Source organism: Thunnus thynnus, chromosome 10 (assembly GCF_963924715.1).
Source record: "Thunnus thynnus chromosome 10, fThuThy2.1, whole genome shotgun sequence".
Classification (NCBI taxonomy): Eukaryota; Metazoa; Chordata; class Actinopteri; order Scombriformes; family Scombridae; genus Thunnus; species Thunnus thynnus.
In genome coordinates, this window is record NC_089526.1 from 6,441,070 (window position 1) to 6,466,883 (window position 25,814).

General features: G+C 40.3%; 1 protein-coding gene across 1 annotated transcript in view; it reads left to right on the forward strand.

Annotated features, from left to right (window-relative positions):
• The first annotated feature begins 2,310 nt into the window (after positions 1–2,310).
• The window catches only part of thsd7ab (thrombospondin, type I, domain containing 7Ab), a 137,133-nt gene continuing 113,629 nt past the window's right edge, over positions 2,311–25,814 (forward strand). The window contains exon 1 of the mRNA XM_067600170.1: positions 2,311–2,446. Within this exon, the coding sequence (XP_067456271.1) occupies positions 2,311–2,446 (136 nt within the window). The remainder of the gene's footprint in view (positions 2,447–25,814) is intronic.

Genomic DNA, 25,814 nt, shown 5'->3' on the forward strand with positions numbered 1-25,814 from the left:
CACTATACATACTGTTCAACGGGAAAGCTCTAGGCTCTGTGCTTTGAAATGTAATCCAGTGTTGGGAGTTTGTTCACTTCTTTTCAAATAAAAGGTAGCGCATTGATTTCAGCCCTGGAGTCTTCTTCTTCTGCGCCTCTTTGGTTTGACAATTGCCTGCAGAGAATTAAAATCACATAGGGCAATTTAGGGCTTTGAATCCCAGTGCTTTTCATCAAAATGTGATTATGTTTGCACAAGATTTGCATACTTTTCTTGCCAATCGAAGCTTGCTTTAAAAAAAAAAAAAAAAACACAAAATGTGATGATGTTTGTGCACATTTGCAGAGTGTGCAGTGGGGGGAATATTCTTGTGGCAAGCAATGCTCTGATGTTTTGCATATTGATGAGTCTAGCTGAAATACGGCCCCTGTCTTCGAAACTGTGGGGAATTGGGCCTGCATTGCTTTTATTGCCTTCTGTGAACATATGATGTATCCGTTTTGGAAGGTGAGACAGTTGAATGCTGTTTTTTTTTTTTTTGGGGGTCTGAGAATTCTATTCAAATGAGGCAGATAGAGACAACAGACTCCGCCAGACACTGCTAGTGATATTTCTGAAGGTGGTGATGAGGATAACTGCAGAAAAAAAAAAATGAGAATGATTATAGCCACCATGAGCACGGTGGTGATGATGATGGTGATAATGGCATGCCACAGTTTTCCGGTGCCTTTGAGAGATTGCAAAGAGTTTGTCTCCCTCTCAGACGCTATTTTCACACCATTTTTCTTCTTGTCGCTTCCTCTCAACAGTGCACTCCCTATGCACTTCTTCTTCTGCATTTCTATCGCTCTATTTCCCTGTCTGGCACTGACACTATATTTTGCATTGCAGTTTTAAGATCTGCAGCTTTTTCCAATCACTGCAACAATAAAATATGCTGAAATTCCACAGTAACCCTCTTCAGTTGCCAATAGAAAAGAGGGATAAATCTCCACACCGGGATGACAATGGATCAAACAAATATCTCTGTATTCATGTGTAATAGAGAACTGCTGCACATGCAAAGGCACACATTCACACACTCAGCAGGTGCGTTTTCTGGTACTGTGTTCGCGTGCTTCATTAGAGTCTGTTGTTGGAGCGACAGGGTTGCCAGGTTTGAGCTGTCAAGACCTCACATGCCTGCCTGAGGACAAAGCAATTACAGGTGGTGGAGTAGGTGATGGTGTAGTCAAGCAAACACATACTGTAACATTTTGATATTCTGACATTCTCTTGCACGCCTGACTGTAAGTGTACAGTTTTGATGATGATGCAGGTTCATTTTTTCCACTTGTCCTTGAATTATGTGAACTTTGCAAATAAAATCAACCTTGCAATTACCTTTTTTGATGATATAATGGGGCATTTGCCAACAGGTGCCAAATCATACATCAGTTCTGATTTGACATTCTGATGTGATCACTGTTTCACTTGTAATCTTTCCCGGGATCCAGATTATCTATCATTCAGATTACGCAGGAGTTGCCTCTGCTCTCTGATCAAGCCAATCCCATTTCACCTACCGTCTCGTTTTATCAGGTCAAGTCACACCTCTCGGCACGTGTCTCTCAGCTATAGGCTCGTTAAGTCACCTGAGTCCTGCACACACACTATCCAACTAATTGTTCCAACAGATGTACTTACCTCGCATGTGTGTGTGTGTTTTTCTACGAGTGCACGCAGCACGTCTGATGTTAATACCCAACAAAGTGCTGCTAAAATTTGTCTTTCAGCCACCACATTGACAGGTAACATTTTGAGACCTTTTGAGCTGACAGAGTTTAGACAGATAAAAGCAAACTAATGCCTCTGTATCAAACAGACTCCTGATTGGCCACCTGTTACACACCAGAGCAGTGGCATTTTAATCACAAACTTTAACACTCCTGTCTTTTATTGATTGATCACTGAGGCTGGTAGAAAATATTCTTGGCAGATGTTTTTTTTTTTTTAGTGTAGTTATATCGCTAATGATAATTTCAGATCAATTAATCATGCAGTATGTGTATGTGTCTGTATGTTAGTGTGTTTGCATGTGCCGGTCTGTGCATTCATCAGCCCTCATCTCTAATGACCTGTCACTTCGCAGAAACAATGGAGTATTAGTCCTACACAGTACCATACAATGAGGACCACTGCAGCTTTCAGAGCCCTGAACGCACTGCTGTGTGTCACCGCGTCTCGCTGATGTCACCTTTCAATGCGCGAGGAACAGGGCGACTAGCGCTGACAGGCCATTGTTAGCTGAATACATTCCTCCCTTCACAGAGGCACTAGCGGTGAAGGATGTCGCCCTCGCTAAGGGTTGTTAGTGGCTCTACCACAATCACCTGCTATTACAGCGGACCCACTGAAGAGGCCATCCAGGAAATTGAGGGAGAGCGGGTGAGATGGGTTCAGAAGTTCAATACAGCAAGGCAAGGTCATTAATATGGCAAAATGCCTTCAGCCAAAGCGGTCGTAGTAACAGAACACAAGACGAGACAAAAGTAGAGCCCTCAGGTTGATAAAAACAAAAGTCCAGTATTGATGTCTTGCAGGTGCCTCTGACTAATTAATCACATTTCACCTTATTTCCTGTTGTTTTAGTTAGCCTTGATCATCTTAATGTGTATGTAATTACTTTGGATAAATGTTCTTATTTACAGCTTCTCATTCTATAAGTGGGTTTCTTTGTCTGTGATTGATTGATGTCCTCAACTGACCTGAACACCAACTTCATTTGCCCAGGTTTAAATTAGTACCTTCTGTCTCTCTCTGCGCCCTGAGAGTCCTTTGCCTTAAATAGCTGTGTGGTAATACCTGCGTATTATGTCAAGACAGTTGTCTAGAATTGAGCCAGAAACCAACACACGCCTGACTGAGGAGGTAAAGCCGTTTCATTTGATAGCAGCAGGAATGTGACTGGCATCATCCCACCTGAGAATATCCCTTGGAGATTCCTGCCTAATTTTAGTGAGAACATTTCAACGTGACTCTCTGTGACCCTCATTAGCATAGCACCTGAGGGCAGAGCCTGCTATACAAGAGCGTGGTAGGTAATTGGTTAGCCACTGTTTAAATTCCTTAGCAACAGGCAACAAATTTAGGCCATGCATATAAATTAAGACAATTTCCTTGGGATTTTTCATTTTTCATTACAGGGTATGCCAGTGGGTTTTATTTTAATTCTTTATGCCTGTGTTTTTGTTGTCATTTTTTTAGTTCAGATGGAGTGGAAATGAAGGCTAATTTTGTCTGTTATATGTGTGTCTGGCCCTACAACCACCGGAAACTGAGTATTCAGCAGCCTGTGGAGTCTTGCTCAGGAAAGCAGCAACAACAGCAGTCACCATGTGGCCTCAGCATCTTTCTGGCTAAAAAGAGGAAGGAAGCTATTTTTCAAAGTTACTTTTTGGTCTCAGTGGAAAAAGAGCGAGCGCGGCTCAAGCTCCAGTGGTCCGCGGCTCAGCGTCGCTGCGGCAGAAATGATACACAGCTAGCCACCAGTGTACCATGACATTGCACTTGATTTTAAAAGCATTTGCAGCACAATACGTCACGTTTGACCCAGATTGATCTGTTTTGTGGCTTTAGAGATATTACCCCACCACTCTCCACTCCAGACTGCTGCGTTTTTTGAAATGGCCAATCCATCCAGTGGAGAAAGATGCCAAAGAGATGCCAGAGTTTGTTTAATCTAAATGGCAGAGCTTACACTAAGACCTGGCTATTACTGATATAGGAGGGATGGCAGGCTTAGAGATTACACTTCATCCAAAAAACTTTATTTAGAGTGACATAAGAGGATTCCCATTGCCTTATTCCACCATATTCAAATGGCTCATAACATATTTTCGGCGGGGCACTATGTGATTCAGCTAGAACACCAGTGTACTTTGTGGATGGTCATGGCGTGAGTAAGCAGATCAGTGATAGATTTATGTTATGTCGAGATGTTTTTGCTCTGATTATCAGCCTTGACCTGATATATCAAAGTGACACGTGCTGCTGCTGCCGCTGTAAAAAGATTAGTATATGACCGAAAAGACTGACCTGCTCTTTTTTTAACTTCCTGTAAATTTTCCTGAGTGTGCTGGCCCAATTTTTTGCATGTCTACTAATCTGCTGCAGTTGGCTAAAAGGTGAAGGTTAGATGCCTTGTTGGTACTTGCTGCAGACAGAGCGTGTATTTCTGATTCATGTCTGCTCCTGGAGTTTTATAAGTAATGTCACAACCCCAATCTGGAATTTCTCCTGCTTTACCCATTATCTTTCTTCAGAATCTTCTTTAAGATAAAGAGAGGGCTTGTGTTTTTCTGTCTCACAAAGATCCTTATGGTGTCTCTTCACAAACTTAAATCTTTACTCAGCCACAAGTTGAAACACATACAAATTATATGCCCCTAGTGGGGAAACCAAGTACTTTCGTGGTCAGGGAGTGGCATTCAAAACAGGCCCTAGACTCTCCCACGAGAGGCTACGAGGCGGCTTCAGTGAGCTGAGAGGAACAGCGGCGTCATCGAATAAAGCAGTGACATTTACCTGAAAGGAGGCCTGTGCTGCCTCCTCCAATGCCGCTCTAATAAAGCCGTAGAGATGGAGGCAGCTCAGGAGTAAATATCCACCCGTCCATCCAGCAGCTCTGTTGTTAATCCTTCATCTCTCCCACTGGCCATCAATTGTTTTTGCTCACTCGCGGGGTAGTCATGGGTATATTTTATATTGTCTTTTTTGAGCATGAAAGCGTCTTGCTTGACAGTGGTTTGGGTGTTTCTGCTTTGCTGTCTAGTGGGGTAAGCTGATGTTGAACTAGATGCACTGGAAAACATTCATTGTTGTGCGGCAAGAAGATTAATTCATCATCAGATCATGTGATGAACTGTAAACAAACTGCTATAATCTACTGTGTGGTCTTAGGAATCGCATTTTAAAGCTATTAAAGTTCGCTGAGTATTGAGCTGCTGCTGGTTTGAATCTTATGTAACCACATTGTTTTTTTGTTATTGAAAGTCACACTGTACTGATGCAGCTTTGACCCCATTTCTGAATGATTTTCTTCTTGTTTTTGGACCATGCGTTCTTTGTTCATTGAGTAAAAATGGTTTAGTAATTCCTCAGAGTGCCCTAAGCAACAATGAGAGGACAGTGGCTTTAGATTTTTTCTTTTTTTTTTTTTGGCATTTTGCCTTTATTTGACAGTCAGTGTGGCGAGACGGGAGGGCAGGGGAGGAGAGGGAGGGTGTGGGGCGCAGTTATATGGTATGCGCCTTAACCATTAGGCCCACCAGAGTGCCCAGCTTGAGGTAATTGTTTTTGACAGTTTTTGCCAATCCCTAATTTGATGGTGTTGGGTCTGTGGAATAATCTTGACCCCTATGTATTCTGATTTCTGATCTTTTGATCTGATCAGTTTAGTTTGACTGCACACTGGTAAAGCAAAGTGATTACAGGGCAATAATTAACAGTCTACAGCCATGCTAGCAGCTCTGTGAGGCTGCGAGCTAAATTCTAATATCAGCATACTAACACGCTCACAATGACGATGCTGACATATTAACCATCGGTTTGTGCTTTAACATTCGCTAATTAGCATTTAATGCAAAGTGAGGCTGAGGCAGATGAGGCTGATGGGAATGTCATTAGTCTAGCAGGTATTAAGGATTGGACAAATTAAATTTTTTATGTGAATAGATCACCAAAGTTAATATAATTCAGCCTGAGGAGGATCCATCCAATAGTCATTTTGTTCAAAATCACAAATGCCAACGTGATGCCAGCGCTGGAGGAAAAGCTATGGGATCACCAAAGTCACCAAAGATAAATCCTCATGGAAACATGAATGTTTGTGCAAAATTTCATGGCGATCCATCCAATAGTTAAGGAGACGTTTCACAAAAAGCAAAAATTTCAACCACATGGTGGCGCTAAGTGAAAGGTTAAGGGATCACCAAAGTCAGCATGCTTCATCCTCTGGGGACATTGAATATTTTACAAAATTCTTGGCAATTTATATAGTAGTTTTCAGTATTTCTGTCTTTAGTAAAGTTGCAGACAGACTGATATTGTCACCCTTTGAGATGTGTTGCTAGTGTGGCTAAAAGCATAGAAAAGAAAGTGTTGTTGTCAAAGAAAGAGTTGTCATTTTCACCTAATAATCCTACCAATTACCACTTCTGCTACCCAGTGCTCTCCAAAGAGCTCACTGTCACGCTAACAGGTAGTACTTACTGCTCACAGAGGAATAATAAAAAGACAGAGAGATTTCACACTGATTTCAAAAATCCAGTTGATAGTAAATCTGTCAGTTATTATCATTTGATTGATAATATTGCATTTCCATTCAGTCTGTTATACAGTGTGGAAGTTCTTGAAATGGCTTCTGAAATGCCTTTCACATCTTTTTGTGCCAAGAACTTACTTAGCCCTATGAGAGGTGCACTTGTCAACAGAAATAGCATAAGGTGGATAATTTGTGGACTTAAAAATGTATACAAAATATAATGTAAAATAATAGTGTGAGAGCACACTTCATTTAAGCCCTAAGATCAACATAATAGGCCTGAAATATATAATGAAAAAAGGATGGAGAGAGACAGAGGCAAACAGAGGAGGCGTAGAGGAGAGCATCAAAAATCCATACAGAGGAGTTAAGGGTGAGAGAGCACACTACGCCATGCTTAAACACTAGTATCAACATAATAAGCCAGAAATATATAATGGTAGAGGGAGAGAGAGAGAGGGATAGAGTGGCTGGCTAATCACCAGCGACAAGCCCCTGGATTAAAGCGAGAGCAGCAGATGGCCCCAGGCAGGGCAGGGCTGACCGTATACGAATATCCCAGTAGGTTGATCAGGCTCACTGACTCCTCGGGCCTACAGCAGACAAGCATGGTGTGCAGAATATCTGTCAGTGTTTCGGTGGTCGCTGCCCACCCGTATATTTATGAAGCAAAGACCAGTAACATAATCAAGGAGGAATTTTAACTCTTCCACTCTAATACACACTACTACTACTTTAACTGGCACATTAGCCATGATGCAAAGTAACTTGATGGATAAGGTTTGCCAACATTTAGGGCTGCAACAAACGATTATTTTCATTATCAATGAATCTAGTGATTATGTATCCAATTAATTGATTGATTGTTTAGTCTATAAAATGTCACAAAAGAGTGAAAGAGTGCAGTTTTAGTGCTAAAATTCCTCTTTTTGTTCGACCAGCTGTCTAAAACTCAGATTTAATTTATAAAGATATGACAAATTCTCACATCTGAGAAGGTGGAAGCAGAGATTGTTACTTGATATTTCACTTAAACAATTAATTGATTTTAAAATTTTCAGGTTAATTTTCAGTCAATCGTCTAATCTTAACATTATCATCTCCCAGACATACAACAAACATCGGTTTTCGAGTGCTAGCTACTTTAGCTAACTTTATTTCTCTATTGAGAGGTTACACAACTGTTCTCTTCAATCAGTTATTATTACAGCATGCTTAAAGGTTTGTAAAAAGTGGTAAAATTTAATAAATTAAAAATATCAGACCTCAAAGTTATAATTCTTATGATTACAGTCGGTCGGTTACCGGCTCCAATGGTAAGTGTCTTTCACTACGACGGATATTGTTCGAAATCACACATGTATCGACCACTGAGAGCAACAAAAACGCCTCGAGCGTCCACTTTGTCAGGAATGCAGCTGCAGAAGAGCAATATGTGTATCTGTTTATAGTGCACATGTATCACTTTATGTTGTTTTAATAACCATGAGCTGATCTCATGCGGCATGGATAGCAGCACACATGTTTACCTTGATGATAAATTGAAGGTGCTCCGGCTGCAGCTCTTCATCTAAAAGCTCACTTTGGCTGTTCTCTTTTGTTCTATTCATCTAACTCAAAACTCAAAAATGATCCGCTTGTCTTGTATTGTTCATTTATTTTTAGCGATCCATGGTTGTCAGTGCAAACCACAGTTACAATTCAAATGCATTTCCTTGAGTCTGGACTCGATTCATATTTATCAGGTAGATAATTTGGCTTCCAAAAGATAGTGGTTCTTTGTCTTTTGATGCTTAACCAACAAGGTTATTTCTGCTGCTTTTAAATGTTTGTATAACTAAAACTACAATCTTGAACACCATCCAACTCTTCATCCACCTATTGATTCAAATATCTATTCATCTGTTCGTCCATTAGCTTTTTTTTCCTCTCACTACCCATTGTGTGCTGTGGGTGTACGGCGTGGGCCTGCACTCATGGGTGTCACTTCACACTAGGTCTCTGGCAAACACTTACCCCAAGTTACACACAGACACACACACACACACATACACACAATAAATATCAGAAAGACTACACTTATAATCCATAGAGAGAAAGTTGGCATTTCCCTTTAACACAATGTCGATAACAAGACAGATTTTTTTTACGTGTTTTAGCGGTTACAGTCGGGGAAGAGTATTCTTTAGTGGTCACACCTCCGGTTATATGTAGCTCAGTGCTAGCATGTGACAGATTGTGGGAGAGGCTGTTTTTCATCCATTCTTATCTCTCATGTCATCTCTGTGCAGAAGTTAGTCACTGATTTTGATATTTAATCATTTCTGAGTTTAGGTATTGTTCAACATTCATCAAATTAAGATTATGATTTGTACACTTGTCTTAACTGATTAAATCAAAAAGTGTCCCATCATAATCATTGCAGAAGCTGTAGATTAGCCCACATGATGTTTTGGTGTCTAATGGTGGTTTCTAGCACTTTTTTTGTGGGAAAAAAAGGAAGTGAAATCAGAACATTTGTGGTATAATATTCTTTGGCAAAACATCACTGGTAAATATACTGTATATTGTTACTGAGTTTCAGATACATGCTATCACTAGCCATGCATTAAAAAACACATTGTATGTTATTTTTTTAAATAACTATTGATTAATTTTTGGTGTATTACATCTAAAATTTTGCTGAAAGCATTCATTTGAAGTACAAAAGTGACACTGTGAGTGAGAAGGTGTAGCCTAAGACGTTCAAACAAGGACATTTAGAACAATTCTTTACTAACAAAGAATCTTTGTTAGTAAAGAATGATTAAAACATATTGCACCTACTAAGTAACTTAACTATTTTTTAAAGTTACTTTGCTGACTTTCAGTCTGGATGTTTTTTTAGCTCCGTCATAGTTGAAGAGGAACTCCTCTCTCTCAATTATGTTTCTAAATGAACAATCATGACATGCAGTTTCCCAAAGATCAGTCCTTTTTTTATTAAATTTAACATGTTTACATTAGGACAAAATATGCAAAACAATTAAATCATCTATTGAAAGTAAGCAGACGATACTCAGATTCACCTAGCTCTGTCTAGCAATTATACAGTCCCATGCATAAGAAACTTTAGTGTAATAATAGACTCAGATTGTAAATTTTAATAGCCATATCAAGCCATGTAGGTCTGCTTATTACCATCATTAAATAAATCTGATGATTCATATGACACACACACACACACACACACACACACATAAAATAAAAAACTACCAGACAACTTCAACTCGTTCAAAATGCTACTCCTGGGTCCTTACAAACACATTACATCAGTCCTCAGGTCTCTGAACTTACTTCCAGTGAGTTATAGCGTAGACTTTAAGATACTGCTGCTTGTCTCTAAATCTCTGGAGGGTTTGGGACTAAAATCCATCTCAGACAGTCTTATACAGTATGAACCTCCTCAGCCTCTCAGGTCATCTGTAGTCTGAGTCTGAGTCTGGTGCAGATTTAGTTGTTATGCGTCACATAGATGGAAAAAACTCCCCCGAGGACATGAGACTTGGCCTTACTTTCACTACCTTTAAAACCAGGTTAAAAATGCCTTTGACTGAATCTTCAGTATCACCCTTAGCAACCTCGTACTTACATTTTGACACCCCTCTTCTATTTATAGGTTTCTCTACTGTAGATCCAGTTTTATTTTTTTGGTGATTATTTCATATGGAGCACACAGAATATGGCCAGACAGCTGTTTTTGTGGGACCATGAGTCAACTTTGCAGTTTCCGCAGCATTTATCATGGTCAGGCTGGAGGGGTGGAGGATGTGCATATGTCTAACCTATTTGAATTCAAATGTATAGCCTGTTTGTTGACAGATATGCAAACTCTCGATTAAAGGTGATGAAGTATTTCAAATGCTGTGTGTGAGGTACTTATATGGATGTGAATTTTAATAATCAAGTCTAATTTTCAAACTAAAATCACACAGTCTTTGATAATCCTGTAATCCGTGTCAATGGTTTTCCAGTCCTAAGGGTTGTGATCAAATCAGAGCGCGCCCAGAAAATATGCAAATTACCTTTTTTGTCATTTTAAGATCGGCTAATGGATTGTGAGAACACACAATCGGATCCGAAAACAAGCGGCATATTACATACACGCACTGTAAAGAATAGACGATGCAGCGTTGGTGTGTCCTTTTTGTGTTTGTCACAGCATACGCCCCTAAGAGGACTAATGAACAAGCAGCCAAGACAACCCAGACTACTGTAATTCATTATGGCACGTGTGACCTCTCTCCTCAATGCCACCGGCTATTCTCACTGTGTGCCCTTCTTCATCCTCCATAGACACACAGGAATGTGCTAGATACTTAAACCCTGCAGCCACCATTTATACCGGATTAAAATGTTTAAGGATTAACATGTTCAAATTGCATTATATGCTTACCATTTTTTTTTTTTTACATTTCCTTTTATTTTTAATGTATGAGCTGTTTGTCTCCCTGCTTTTCCTCTTTATTGTTTGCCCTACAGTATAACACTAAGTGTACGTTTTGCTGCTGCTCTTTCCATGCACCAACGCAGCACGCAGGACTTGTGGCTGGAAGCAATCTCATCATTTCAATAATGACGTCATCGCGTGTCACTAGAGACTTGTGTGATAAAATGTGGCACATGTTTGTGTTGACCCCTGCCTTTACTGCAGGCACTTATTATATATATCTCTCAGTAGCACGCAAACACTGCAGGATGTCCTTGTCACATACTGTTCATCTTGACATTACAAATGTTAAGTTCTTTGATTCTTTGATGAATGTTTTTTGGCACTTTGGGTGAAGAATGGGAAATAGTTAGTGGACACTCTTTTCTTACCTGCGTGTAGTTGGACAAAACTAATCCCAAAACTTCACAGCAGGAAATCTTTGTCATCAAAGAAAGAATGTCCGAAAGATTTTGAAGGGGCCTCGGAGCTCTTGAACCACAACTAATTGCAAGACAAAGCTTCAGAAAATGTCATCCATCACCTCCGTGTTTACATTTTCTTCAGTTCATTTTTTTTCTGAAAGGGCCCTTATTGAAAACCCAGTGGTCAGACAGAAGGAGGGGAAGAACAGGGTCGCTTCATCCTGGAAGCAGTGAAAAATTGCCTGTGTGCTACAGGCGTTCACCCATTTGCTGGCACGCACATGCACTCAGGATAAAAACTGCTAAGTTTTGTGGAATTACAGTCCTGCCAGAAGTTCTTGGAGGGCACACCGCTGTGTGCTCCAGACTTGCTTTCTTTTAAATGAAAAACTCAACCCTCGATGATCTCATACTGTTAGATATCATCAATCTGAGTAAGTTTTTATTTTTTATTTTCTTGTGAGCACTGTAATTTATTTTCCTGGGTTACAGACTTTTCGTTCAACCTGCTTCGTTTTCTTTTATTTCAGTTAGTGATTTCCTGTTTCACTGAATGACTTTCAACAACCACCAGAGAAAAAAGGTTCTTGCAGCTGGATATGATTTGGTGGAGAGAACGAAAATGATAACAGAGCAAGAGTTTTTAATGCTGACGAAAGGCAAAAGTCCCACTCTTGACTGAAAACACAAGATGCAGCAGCGTTTCTTCATAGTCTACAAAGGCTACCGTCACTTGATGAATTGGTATCATCGCATCTTTGATGGTTTTCTCCCTGTATGATGGCTGAACATTGGAGGAAAATAGCAGGTCTAGAAATACACTTCAGCTCTAATATTATCCGTCGATGTTATGGAGATAATTTATTCTTAACAACATCAATTTGTGCTGCTATGAAAATATCCGTTACACTGTTTTAGTTGTCGCTGAGCATATTTTCATTTGAATGAGAGACATTGTTGGAGCTTATTGGCAGATCTGCTGGCATGCGTTTCATTTGATTCAACTCTCCAGGAATTATTCATTCTTTTAGTTTGGCACTGTTATTAAAAAATGACGAGACAAACATTTTATTGGGTGGATTTTTTTCCTTAACCTGCAGAAAAGAGGGAGATAAAACTAGCAATGATTGAGCAATAAAGAGTAGTAAGGCAAAACATTCCCTGTGGGACTGTTAGAGCTTATATCTTATCTCTCTGGTGTATTAGCCTCATTCTCCATCACTTAGCCGGTTGGAATTCAGTGAGCAGAGGCTTGCTCACTGTTTATTGGACCATACATCATGAATTTATCAGGCTTCTGTCTTGCTCCTTGGCAGCGATTGAAACAAGAATAAAGAAATAACACAAATCTCATGCCTCTGTACGAGGTACGAGTACCCGCAGCTCTCTGCTACAGCGTGTCATTAGAAGTTCTTGTCATCTGTCAGCGGCCGTAGAGCAAACAGGCCGACCCAGCCCTCCGTCAGCCGGGCACACCTGCCTCAGTGAATATTGTGTTTGTGTTTCTCTCTGAAAGCACGACCGACAGGATTATATAGCTGTCACAGCTGTCAGTCAAACCTCGAGCCGCCCCCCCCACCACCCTCCACCTTCACCCCCCTACTCCCACCCCCACCCCCATCTGTGAGCTGCTGACAGCTGTAGTCATGGCAACAGAGATAATATGATGACTGTGTATATGTCAGAGCCTCCGCCACGCTACCTGTGTGTATCTGTGTGGCGCACTTGACATCTATTTAATGGGAATTTGTTTAACTGTCATGCAGTTAATTATGTGGTCGTTTAGTAGCCGAAAACAATATCTAGAAGTTGTGGGAGCACAATGAGTGAGTTTCTGTTTCATTATTATTCTCATTTCATATTTTGATTGTTTGTCAAGTCATTTTGCTGCTGTTGTTGCAACAGAGCAGTAATAAGGTCTGGACAGTGTATTCCAGGGATGGTAGAGGAACTCATATCTTCTTAAGTAAAAAAGTGGCAGTGCCACAGTGGGAAGATATACTTCAAGTCAACAAATCCCAGGAAAACACCAAAACAAACTGAATTGATCTTACTGATAAGAAGTGCCAGCACAGCCGAGCCTGACATGCCTTATTCCTCTGTGACATAGCGCTCCATCGTCGCCTTAAAGTTAGAAATAACACACCAGAGAGCCACACTTGTTGCTTGTTAAACTGGGTGTCACGTTCTTTCATTACCCTGAACATGGTCACTGCAGTTTGTTTTGAGTCAATCCCACGATCACCGTTCTGCAAATATTAAAAATCACTATTTCTAGTAAAAACTCACCAATATGTTTTAATCCATCGCTAAAAATAGTCCCAATAAAAGTTATATTTATTTCAGTTTGAGTAACATTTGCTAACTACACTTGAGTCCATATTATTAGAAATGAAACTTTTCATTTGTGTTGATTTTGGTCTTTTTAATGGTATTTGTTGATAAAAAAAAAAATACAGAATGACGCCAGCCATATTCTGCATTCAAAATAGTGTTAGCAATAAAATCTTCTCAAGAATTAAAGGATAGATTCAGATTTTTCACATCTATCTTAAAACATACATTGAAAATGTTATTGAGAAATTCTTGTACCTCTCCTCCTTTCCAAAACTCTCTAGATAATATATGATATTCTTTGTCCTCAAGCTGAAACAAGGCTGTTTCTCAGAGTTACTGAGAAGCTGGAATTATAGACAAACACAGTTGTTTTATCCAACAACAGCGATATCTTCTGATCTTATCTGATGACAAACATAAAATCCTAATCTACAAAGTAACTTCAGACTAAAAAATGCACAATATTTTCCTTGAAATGTAGTGGAGGAAATGTAAAGTCATTCAAATCAAACGTATTAACAGTACTTATGTAAACCTCCCGTCTCTAGACTGCAGTGTGCTACATTTGCTTTGAAATGTGTTTACCTGAACCTGTCTTCACTATGCCCTTAGGTGTGCAGGTGTGAAAGTGTGTATCCCAGAGCTCTCCATTAAACACGTGAAGTTGGTCACTCTGCCTGGAAGAGTTGACATCCCTGAATGAATTTAACTTACTCCTGTTATCAGCTGGGAATTTTTTTAGTGTCCCCTGTTGGTCCAGATGTTGTTTCATTGACATTATCCCCCCCGACAGTGGAGATGTTGGTGTGTGTGCGCGTGTGTGTTTTGTATGTGTGAAATGTAGGTCAGTCCTGCTGTTGTAGCCTGCTGGTGAGCCCTCCAGTAAGAGTATGGACAGTCTGGACTGGCATGTGTGCATTCGTACATGGACGTGTCTTTTATGTGGACCCACCCATCCATTGATCTCCCATCTGTTTTTTTTTTTTTTTTATCTTCTACTATACCCATCTCCATAAAAAAATACTGCAGCCCACCAGTAAGACATCTAAATCACAGTAGGAAGAGCCAGCGTGGGAGCTGTGTAAGTAGCACCGCGAGCAATGGGTCAGCTCTCCACGCCTCTTGAACACTACTTAAGAGAAGCTCATATATTTAAGAGAGGCTCATTTCTGATGAAATCTTCCTTTAGACCACTGTTAATTTACAGAGGATTAATATGGTTAAAGCCTACTTGTCTATGCTCACAGCCTTTCTCGTTGACTGTTGGGTCCCTGGAGAGTAAAAAAACTGTGGCTTGAAAACCCTGCAGCTCTTTGCTGTTTACGTGATTGGAGACTGCAGATAGTAAATGGACTGCAGTGCCTTTCCAGTCTTATCGACCACTTAAAGTGTTTTACAATACATGCCATCATTCACACACACATTCATATGCTGATGGCGGAGGCTGCCATGCAAGGTGCCAACCTGCTCAACAGCGCTTCCCACAATGTTTCTATGCTCACAAACACACCGATGGCACGACCATTGGGAGCAATTTTGGGGTTCAATATCTTGCCCAAGGACACTTCAACATCGGGATCGGAGGTGATGGCATTGAACCACTGACCTTCTGATTAGTGGACGACCCGCTCTACCTCTTGAGCCACAGTCGCCCAGATGAGGGAAGAAATGAAGGGGGAGTGGATGAACATAGAGAGAGAGAGAGAGAGAGGGAGAGAGAGGTAGCGTTGGTGTGATCCAGGGATAAATTAAATTGAGTGAAGCAGTGGGAGCAAGAAGGGAGATTACTTCTTTCCCTCAGTTTTTCACAGATTGTCCACTCTTATCAAAAATGTACCATTTTAGATGTCCATTGCTTGCCACTGCAGGCTCAGTAAACTACTGCTTGCACTTTAATGCCATCAAGAATTCTCCAACTTGTGCTACCAGTTGATGGTGAGGGCGGCCTTGTTTCCTACAAATGATGTATCATGCAGTGTGAATGTAAAATTGCTTTTGCAGAAACACAAGCTGAGAGAAATGTAATGTCACCAGGATTACAGTACGTCTTGTATTGTATCAGATACAACGTTCATACTGTATCTTCACAATGGTCACTGTTATTCCTTTAATATCTACTTGCAGCAAACAAAGCTGGTTCAAGTATTGTTAAGTTTAAGCAACCATAACCACTTGTTTGACCCCTTAAGCTGGTGATATTTATATTTTGTCAAAAAATTAATTAAAAAAACAAAACAAAAACCAGGTGGGAAGGAACGTAGTCACACACTTGTAGCCACGATTCTTTAAGCCAAGATTCTTTAAATCTGTCTTTCATTATATGCATTTTTCTAGTAAAATCAGAATGGTCTTTACAGATATATTTCAACCTGCAAACTATAAGGTAGACTATTCTTTTATGGGAAGAGGATGACAGCTGTCAGCTCTTAAAAGGCTATTGCATGCAGCTGAATTTTTAAAAAAAACTGCAAAAGGACTGTAGTTGGTCACTAGTGTCCCTAAAGAAGCAAAATATATCATCCACATACCTCTTGTAAACCAGGAAGTTAGGCAGGAAGGGATTGGTTGCACTATTATTTATTTTTATTTTTCCCAGATATTCCCAGATATTTGAGTACAATGCTTCTACATCAAATATGCAATCTGCAGGGAAAATATAAATCATATGAACTGTGTCTTTAACAAAAGAAGGAAGCTGAGGTCTGATAAAATAATCAACAAAACTATAAATAGTCAAGATAAGAGAGTCAATGCCCAACAGTACGGGGCGTCCAGATGGATGGGAAGGATTTTTTATGGACTTTTGGGAGAGTGTAAAAAACAGGAATCCTAGGGGGTTGTACCATTAAAAAGTTGTACTCTTGCTTAGTAATTTCCCCCGAGTTCAAATGACTTTGAATCGGGGGGTTAGGGTCACCTGGCAAATGAATATAAAAATTAGTATCTTGCAGTTGTCTGGAGCACTGAGAATAACCAAAGCCCCACCTTTATCAGCTTTTATGATAGAAGCGTCGGATTGGAGGTCAGACAGGGCATGTCTTTCTGCCCTACTGAGATTGTTAAAAGTTTGATAGTTATTTTTAGTATGCAGTATATCCTCAACATCTCTCCCCACTAGTCTACAAAAAGTTTCCATAGAAGGGCTCCAGTTAATAGGGGGAACAAATAACTCTTCCCTTTCAAGGGTGTCCTAGAACTTCTTTGCTCTTGCCGTAAGCCTGTATTAACAGTTTTCTAAGGGAAGGATTTAATGTTACAGACAGGAGAGAAAAACTCTTTTAATCTAATATTTCTAAACAATCGAAACAAAAAGCTCAAACCTTTCTTGAGAGGTTTAAAATATTCAGTTCCGTTGTTTTCTTGGTTGCTTGCTTGTAGGAGCGTGTCGTCGGTCCCCCGTGGGTGCCAGCCGCCTCTTCCTCCCACGTTGGGTGGGCTGCTTCTTTTCACCACAACTCTCAGAGGGGGTCAGGTGCATGTGTGTCTGGATAATAAAATCAGGGCTTGAAAGGTATGACGCACTGGTGGAGAGGTGATCCGATGGAGCTCAGGTGTACCTCTGCGTCACTGGAGAGGATTCTCGGTCTGCAGATCTCCAAAAGTAGACTCTGGAGTCTTCTTTGTCCTTTTTTGTCCTGGCTGAATTTCCTAATCTTCTTCTCTTTTAGTTCAACTTGTGACTGGTCTCCTGGTTGGACTGTATGATTTTATTAAAACAGTTTATATCATTAATAGATCTCTCCAGAGTTGTGCGTCCATTATAATGCGGTCTATCTCTGTAAATGTCTTTTTCAAGTGTTCTACCAGCAGAGTCTAGAGAACATTTGTTAAGTATGGCACACCAGTGGTCACAAAATACCTCCGTGCGGTGGCCTAATGAAGGCTCTTTTTGCCATCTCAGTCCTCCTGGAATAATGATTTCACTTAGAGTGACCGCGTGCAGGTGCATTCTCAGTCTGCATTTAGATAGATTAAGCAAGTCCTTGAAGATAACTGTGTTGTTGGTGATTTTGTCAAATAAAGACTCAGTTTTGACAATTTGTTCTTGTTCAGTTTGGCTGTATTCAAAGCTGGTAGTGGTTCTGAACCTGTATCACTGTTCTGCTGTATCTTGTAGGTTGTTTCCTTAGGGTGCTGCTCCTGTATTGCAAGACTTTCAGAATGAAAGAGAGGAGGAATGCACTCCAACGTTGGAGAGGTGCTTAACACGATGAAAGTGTGTAGGACGGTAGTTGCACACTTGTAGCCACAATACGAAAAATACATTTTAATAATTTACCAACATTTTGACATAACAGTCTTAATCAGGGTATTTAGGGACTTAACATAACAGTTGAAGTGCTTTTAATAGTATTTGGACAACAATAGAGCTCGATTGTGCAGAGGAATAAGTTAGTGTGATAGAGACTATGTAATGGTGTTGCATGTAAATGAGTGTTTTTAGTGTCGGGTGATTGTTCTGTGTGTACCTGCCAAGGGACTGCAGATGGAAATTAGCTAATAGCTAAATCTGGCATAAATCATCTCCTCTCATTTTGAGATGAATGTTTTTTGTGCATGGTCCTTGTCTGATAAAGATAATAATAATAATAAAATATGCAGCTTTGGCTAGAGGCAGTTCAGTGCAGGTTTTGGTCTTTTCATGGGATACCCTATAACACATACTGACCAAGAATTGATCCCCTCCTACAGAGCAACTATAAAAGTTTGGGTGCAAAATCCACAAAGTCCATATTCTGTTTCAAAGTTTATATGAGGCTTCAGCAACTGTAGCCAGATCAAGTGGATATTTTTCAAAACAGTCTTTTTAGTGCAAATTTAGTACAAAAAAAGTCTTTGTGTTCTCACCGTCTTGGGAAACACAACTCATATTAGGTTCGATTAAACGTAACAATGCATTCTCACACAGATCTAGAACTGTGGAGTTGGTCATGGAAAATTATAATAATAATAATAATGTCTATGTTGCTTACTACTACGAGATAGGAAACAAACTGGGGCCACCTATGTCAAAGACTCATCTACTGTACATACACCCCCTGACCTCCACATCTTTATATTCCACTGCACTGTATGAATATATCACACTGCTTCTTGCATTGACACCTCCTGGTAGACGAGAGTTTTATGTTACAGCATCTTGATGAGATTTTATTGCTCGGAATAATATTAATGAGAGAACTGTCAGCAGCGATAACACAGGAAGGATTTAGACAGACTTATTCAGTGCTGACTGTACTTTATACAGTAGCGTAGGAGACTGTAGATGTCCATTAACTCTTAGTGTGGTTGAATAAAACAAAGTCATGTTAATGATTGAGTGTGCTGTATGGATGCATTGGAGTTTCAGCTTAAAGTTGCAAGTTATAAGCTTCAGCACATGTAATCTTAATTTTTTATATTGTGACTTAAATTGAATGTACGTCTACCAAACTTTCACTAAACTTAAACCTGAATAATGTTACATTATTGTCAGACTCAAGACCGAGTCAAGCATTTAATGCGTAAAAATGTCGAAATCAGTGAATTTGCTTGTGTACTATTCATGTCAAGTTACATTTTGGTGAACTCTGACAAATGCAAATGTGCCCCTTTGACCAATAGCATGTCTATCAATAGTTTTTGAACAGATGGAAAGCTGCAGAGTCTAAAATTGAGGACGTTATCATAGCTCAACATGTTCCCAGCTGGCTAGCGGGTTAGCAGTTAGCTTGCTTATGTTTGAATGTTAGTTGATTCACACCTCTTTATCTGACACAAAAGAATGAACTTGGTAAAGGGGAACCATAGAAACTATCCATAGTAAAAATAGCACCTGCTAGATTTTTTTAAAACAGCAAATGTTACCAAGCTAATTTACGGTGGTTGCAGTAATTTTGACATTTAACTCAGACAGAGTTGTCACCATGACATCCTGAGTGTTTGCAGGTGGACACAATTCATGCTTTAGTTTATTCAAGGAGTTTTACTTCAGCTGGTGCACCTTGACCTCATTATCTTGCACTCTTGCGGTCAACATCCAGAGAGACGTGTTTTTTTTTTTGTTTTTTTTTATGCATCTAAATTCTTTTAGAGTGTAGAATGAATTCGTCAAGCGTAGTATCTGTAAAGCCTTCTGCTGTATGAAAAGTTTTTATTCTTGTTCTATGTGTGTGTAGTGTTCTTCTGTCTTTGGAGCTGCTGTCTTTGCTTTCGGCGTGAATGCCATAGATAAAGTAAAACAAAACAAAATACAAAAACTAGAAAGAGAAGAGACGAGATAGAAGTTGAAGTCCTGTTATAAGGCAAATAGAAAAAACATGTCCTAGGAGCAGTTTTTACAAGGGACATACCACCATTTTGGAAGACTGTACAGTTATAACCTCTCCCAACTTGAAGTATTATTTGAACACCCTAATTAATTATTTTAATAATTTTCTCACATTCTCTTCTATATCAGTTTGCCCCTAATAACCGCTGCTCATCACTCTTCAAAGAGAGAGAGAAACTGAAAAACGCACGAGGATGATGAGGAAGATTCAGTCTAGACAAGCCGCTCTCCTGATGCCATCCGTCCCTCTGAGCTGCGCCATCTCTATAAAAACGGAATAGGCTATCATCAAAGGCTTTAGTGTGTAGCATGGAAATTGACAGTATTAACCTTTAGTGGTGCTTGACACTGTAATGCTCTCTCTCTCTCATGTCAGTGTAGATTCCCAATGCGTCTCACGTCTGGGCTGACCCCCACCGGGATACTTTTGTTTATAAAGGGAAAAGTGGAAGAAACTGGAAGGACTATGAGAGGGAAACAGAGAAAGAGAGAGAGAGAGAAAGCCTAAGAGAATAGAGATGATGGAATGGGTGTGAAAGAGGAAGAGAGCAGCGGAGACAACAGAGACCCACTGTGAAAATGAATGCAGCCTCTCAGGATGGAGCAGCATACTCAAGGGAAGAGAAATAAGAAGACTTCCCTTGGTGTACTCTCCTGCCAAATGCTATGATTGATCAAGTCAGAGCTCCTCTCTTTATTAACGCTGATTATATATCGCCAGCGGCAGGGTTTTTCCTACACGGCTTTAAGGATGTGAGGGTAGAGCACTCTTCAGTTTCATCTGAAATTTTTATTTCCATCTGTCATGTTCAATTTTTACCACAATATCGCCGGTATACCCTGATACGTCTGTCAAAATCTGCTTGTCAAAAGAACGGTTGACTGTTAAGCCGCCACCATGAAACATCCTTCAAAGACACCATGTTGGCCTTTGAGGCAATAGTGTTTCATACCAGTCAAGTTTGATCGTTTCTCTGTCAATTCACTCCGGGATCTTAAATCTAGACTTTTATTTCCACTGTAGATATCAAGCAAGAGTAAATACAGCAACATCAGCTGAAGTATATGAGTAATAATAGTTCAAAGCGCAGTTTTCCTCTTATCTTTACAAGAAAATAGCTTTACTTTATGTTCTCTCCAAATCCTATATCAAAGCAGAAGCTCACATCATCCAATCACTCCTTCAAATTTCTTCGCTCAGTCTCATCGCTGAGTGTAGGGGGAAGTATTGCAGAGCAGTGTTTGATTCCCCCAAAAAACATGGTGTTTAAGATGATGGTCCAGAGCTGCTATTGAGTTGCTTTGATCCTCCACCTACTGGGGTGCCTTTGAAAGTGACTCTTTGGAGTGAAGAACGCTGTGTCAAGGGTCCCGTCTACAAAATACAACTCTGTTAGAAGCGTAACAGACTAGTAGCCAAGCCAAGACTTTGCCAAATCTAAAAGAAACTCTCCTTCATACAGAATTTATTTTTTACTTTCTCAAACATGGAGGATTTCATGTGAGATGACTTTTGGTCAGTAAAGCTTTTTTTTTTTTTTTTACCCAAAGCCAAATTTAAGATGAAATGGATTTCTTGATTCAGCAAACATACTGTACCTCCTGACTGTGAATCAAGTCTCTTTCTCCTTTTTAGATTCAAAGCTATAGCTGCAGGATCACTTTTTAAGGTCACGTTCTCCTGGCGCAGAGGGCTCACAACACAGCGTCGTCCGCCAAAGAGGTTGAACCTCGCTCAATTTTTGCTGCAGTGCAACACAACAGGATCCAGCAAAGCACCGGCCAGTCGCGTCCCTGGTGTGTTACTTTGTGACATGAAATGTTTGATTCTTCTAACCTCATGATTGTCATGATGGAGGATAAAAATGATTGTTGTCATGATAACTTTTACAGGATTGTCTTTGTGTGCTGTGCAGGGTTTTTATGTCTGAGAAGCCTTCAGACTCATGGATGTATTATTCAAGCTAGAGTTGCAATTATTGATTAATCTGCCAGTTATTCTCACTCTTAATGGTTTAAGCACTTCTGTTTACTATGTGACAAAGAAAAATCAGCAGATCCTCACATTTCAGAAGCTAAGATCTGCAAATGTTTGGGATTTTTGCTTATTAAAGGACTGAAATGATTAATAGAGTTTCAGCTCTGATTCAAACTTGCATTTTTTCACCGTCACCCCTGACTGTGTGTTCAGACTATCAGCAACAAAGCAACAGGCTCCAAGTCATTTTCAAAGGAAAACCGGCGACATGAAGCAACAAACTGACGCCTGACACTGGTTGCTAGGTGACGTGATGCGCTACAAATTGAAGTTGAGCTGGCCTCAATTTTTTTTCAGTGCTGTAATATACAGTGAAGTGTCAAACCAATCATGTGCTTTTGTTTCACCATTTCCACTCCCCATTCTCTCTCCCCACAATTCCTGTTTCGTTCCATCTAAAAAACTGGAAGAAAAACTGATTGATGTCAGTTCCCTGTGTTATTTAACCCTTTTTGTTTACTGTGACACACAAATAAATGCAGCTTGGCAGAGGGTGGCAGCTATTACAGGAGTACTCGGTATGCAAAGTACATTTTTAAATGCACAATGGCTACCTGTGTTGGTGTGTTATTTAATAATACTAAATCATGCTTACTAGATATTAAAGATAATCATAAATTAATATGGTACACATGCCCATGACGACATAACCATGTCAACAAACACTTCAACAGCAACTCTGGGACAGTGTAGATTGCCACACTTGGCTGTTTTGTAGCTTTGTCGCTTGTATTGTGAACGCCATAACAACCTGCTGACACCAAGCAACCCCTTTAGTTTTTTAACACAAAGTGTCCACTAAAGGTGAAAATCCTTTAGTACATGATGACACCCCAAAATCCTGAAAAACCTGAATAGATTTTCTGGTAATTTCATGTAAATCTATTCAGAGGTTTTCAGATATTCTCCTAACTATAATCTGTGGGAATCTGATGTAAATCTACATCAAAGACTTGCTTTGTAGTTTCCGTGCTGCTGTTTTAATGCATCATTTGTTGAATTTAAAATGATGTACAATTTTTCAAGTCAGAACCATCGGGCTGATGTAATCGCTGAACTACTTACTAGTCTCGTGTTATTACGGATACAAATTACACATCGAGCAGTCAGTGTAAAAAAAAAAAAATACACAGCCGTTGTTTAGCCATTCACTTTTCAGCAGCATCTGCATAGTGTCCAACATGTGAGTGAGACACATCTGGTCTGCAGCATCATTAACCCACATTTATTCCCAGATTGCACAGTGGTGTTGCAGCGAAATGCCCTCCGTGGGCTACACGTACAGGCGCACAGACACAAACAAACAAACACCCACTCGTCCCTGCTGCTATCAGCGCTCAGATGCCGCGTTCATTCACATTTGCCTGCTCCTTTGCTCCCTTGTTTGCTCTTGAGCAGATGGAGCCATAAGTTAGCATATAGCCATCAACATGCTAACACTGACTCTGCATGTTGAGTGCTACCACACCCACGCTGCTTCTCTCTCTCTCTCTCATTCTCTCTCTATCTACCCCTCTCTCTTTCTCCCCCTGTTGTGGTTCATGTCACACCAGCTTGCCCACCTGGCAGTACTCCCACACTCCTCTGCCCTCCTGTCCCACTCTCCGGCGATTACCACTCTAATCCATATTTAATGGATTCAGCACACTCTCTCCTCCTGTCCCGATGCTTGCCCCTGATTAAACCTCCACCGTGTTACGATCCAGATGTTACGACTGGATCGAGGAAGAGTGGAAGGTGTTTGGTCGGATGAGCGGAGGGTGGGGGGGCTGAGCGCAGACGTTTCCGGTTCGAGTTGAGAAAATCGATTGGCTCCCCAGGCCGCTTGTTCAATCACAGTTACAGAGAAGCTATTATCTCGTATGTGTTTAATCCGATTGTGTTGTCGCCACTTACACGGACTCTGAAGAAAAACTGTTTGATCGCTCCGCAGTCGCCAACCGAGGATTGACGACAAACAGGGAGGAGGAGAAAGAGATTTATGTGTTTATTGATGATGATGGTGTGTCAAGCCGCAAATAGAGAACAGGTTCAAGTATTCTCCTTGATTGTTTTTTTTTCTAGATTTGAATCCATGTAAGGAAAAGAAAAATATATCAGAGGCTCAATACAAACCAACTCATCTTCGGATGGATGTTGGGGTGTTTGTGCACTGCGTATATGTGTGTGTGCATAAGAGAAAATATGTGCATGCATGTGTAAATTGTGGGAGAAAGTGCATATGCTCATCTCCCTTCTGTCCTTGCTTGTGTGTATTGTATTTGTGTGTGTGTGTGTGTGTGATCACATGCTCAGTGGCCCCATCTCTTCTGTCTCTCTCTCTCTCTCTCTCTCTCTCTCCTCTCATGTTTACCTGGAGCGGCACAGCAGTGAAATCAAAGGGCAGAAACAGAGAGTTGTGTGCTCATTTATCTCAGCGCCTTCAGATGGAGGGTGGCAGTTTTTACAGCTCACACCCCCTGTTGTGATCATAGCACTCAGCGTGTGTGTGGGAGTATGTGTGTGTGTGTGTGTGTGTGTGTGTGTTCTCTCTCACCTTGGACCTCCCGCTCTACCTGATCTATCCAGGAGTGATATTCTTCTCAAAGCTCACTATGAGCCGTCCATTAGGTCTCCTTCACACTGCACCAAGCAGGAAGGATTTAAATATCTTGTTGCTGTTCCTTGAAAGCTTTGTTCTTTTTTGCCTGCTAATTTATGGAGGAAACTGAGGCAGCGGGTGGCTCATTTATACATAATGATATTCCTTGTGATGTCACTTCTTGTTATCTCGCCGACTGAGAAAACAGGGTGTAAGTAAGGAAGATCTGATGAGAGCTATACAGTATGATGAAATGTATGTAATGTACAGATATAGCAATTCCCAGAGTGAGATTATAATATATTGAAGCGAACTGAAGCGCAACATCCACTTCAGCCTGATTTTTGTCACCTAGATTGCTCCGTCTTTGTCTTTACTGTCCAGATAAGTCATAAATTTGTCATAAGAGATTCTCAAAGTTTCAATCTATTATTATTTTTACTGACTCTTCTCATTCATAAACCTGTTTTGAGGGTAATTTGGACGACAGCAGCTTTCACAATTAACTTGTTTTCTCTTACTTTTCACTTCCTTCTTTGACACATGGAATATCATTTTCAATGTATTTGTTGTTTTTGAAAGGCTTCGGCCTGTTGATATTTACTGTATTGTGAGTCAAGGATGGAGGTGTGCACTTAAGTTGTAGAAGCTAGGCGAGGATACGATTATTTTTAATGACACACCTTAGTTTGTTTGACTCCTCTTTACCTGATGAAGAGCCGATTCGGGCTCGAACTGTCCCTTTGGAGATAGAAATCACAGTTGCAGTATTTTGGACTATGATAGATGTGCTTGCTGCCTGCAGATATGCCACAGTATACCACAGTGAGGCCAAGTCATGTTTAAAATCATCCTGTGACCTTTTCATATTTGCAAATGATGATTAACACAAACAGTATATATCCACATTTTTGCAGTAGAGAGGAGAAACAGGAAATATAACCATGCAAAATACAGGTGTAAAAACAACCTGCTTCTTTCTCCGTTGATCTGCTCGCTTGAGAATGACTCGTCTAGTAACGCCGGAAGCTCGTTCATGGCACCGTCCTCCAGCACTGAACCGCTGACAGTGTGAGAAAACTCCAGTTTCTATGACTAAGTCCTTTCTCTAAAACACAGTATAGGCTGGAAAGTGAAAGCCAGAAATCTCAGCAACTGGTGAAGCAGACGTCACGCAGCAACCCCATCATATATTACAATATGTCATTTTGTGGTATGACACAATGAAACCATACATATAGCACATCGTATCCACAGTAAAGAGTTTAGAAAGATTTTAAAGAATATATGAACAGATTTGAAGTTAAATGCAAAAACCTTAATAACTACACAAATTAAGCACATAAATTAACAAGGGAGGAAAATATTG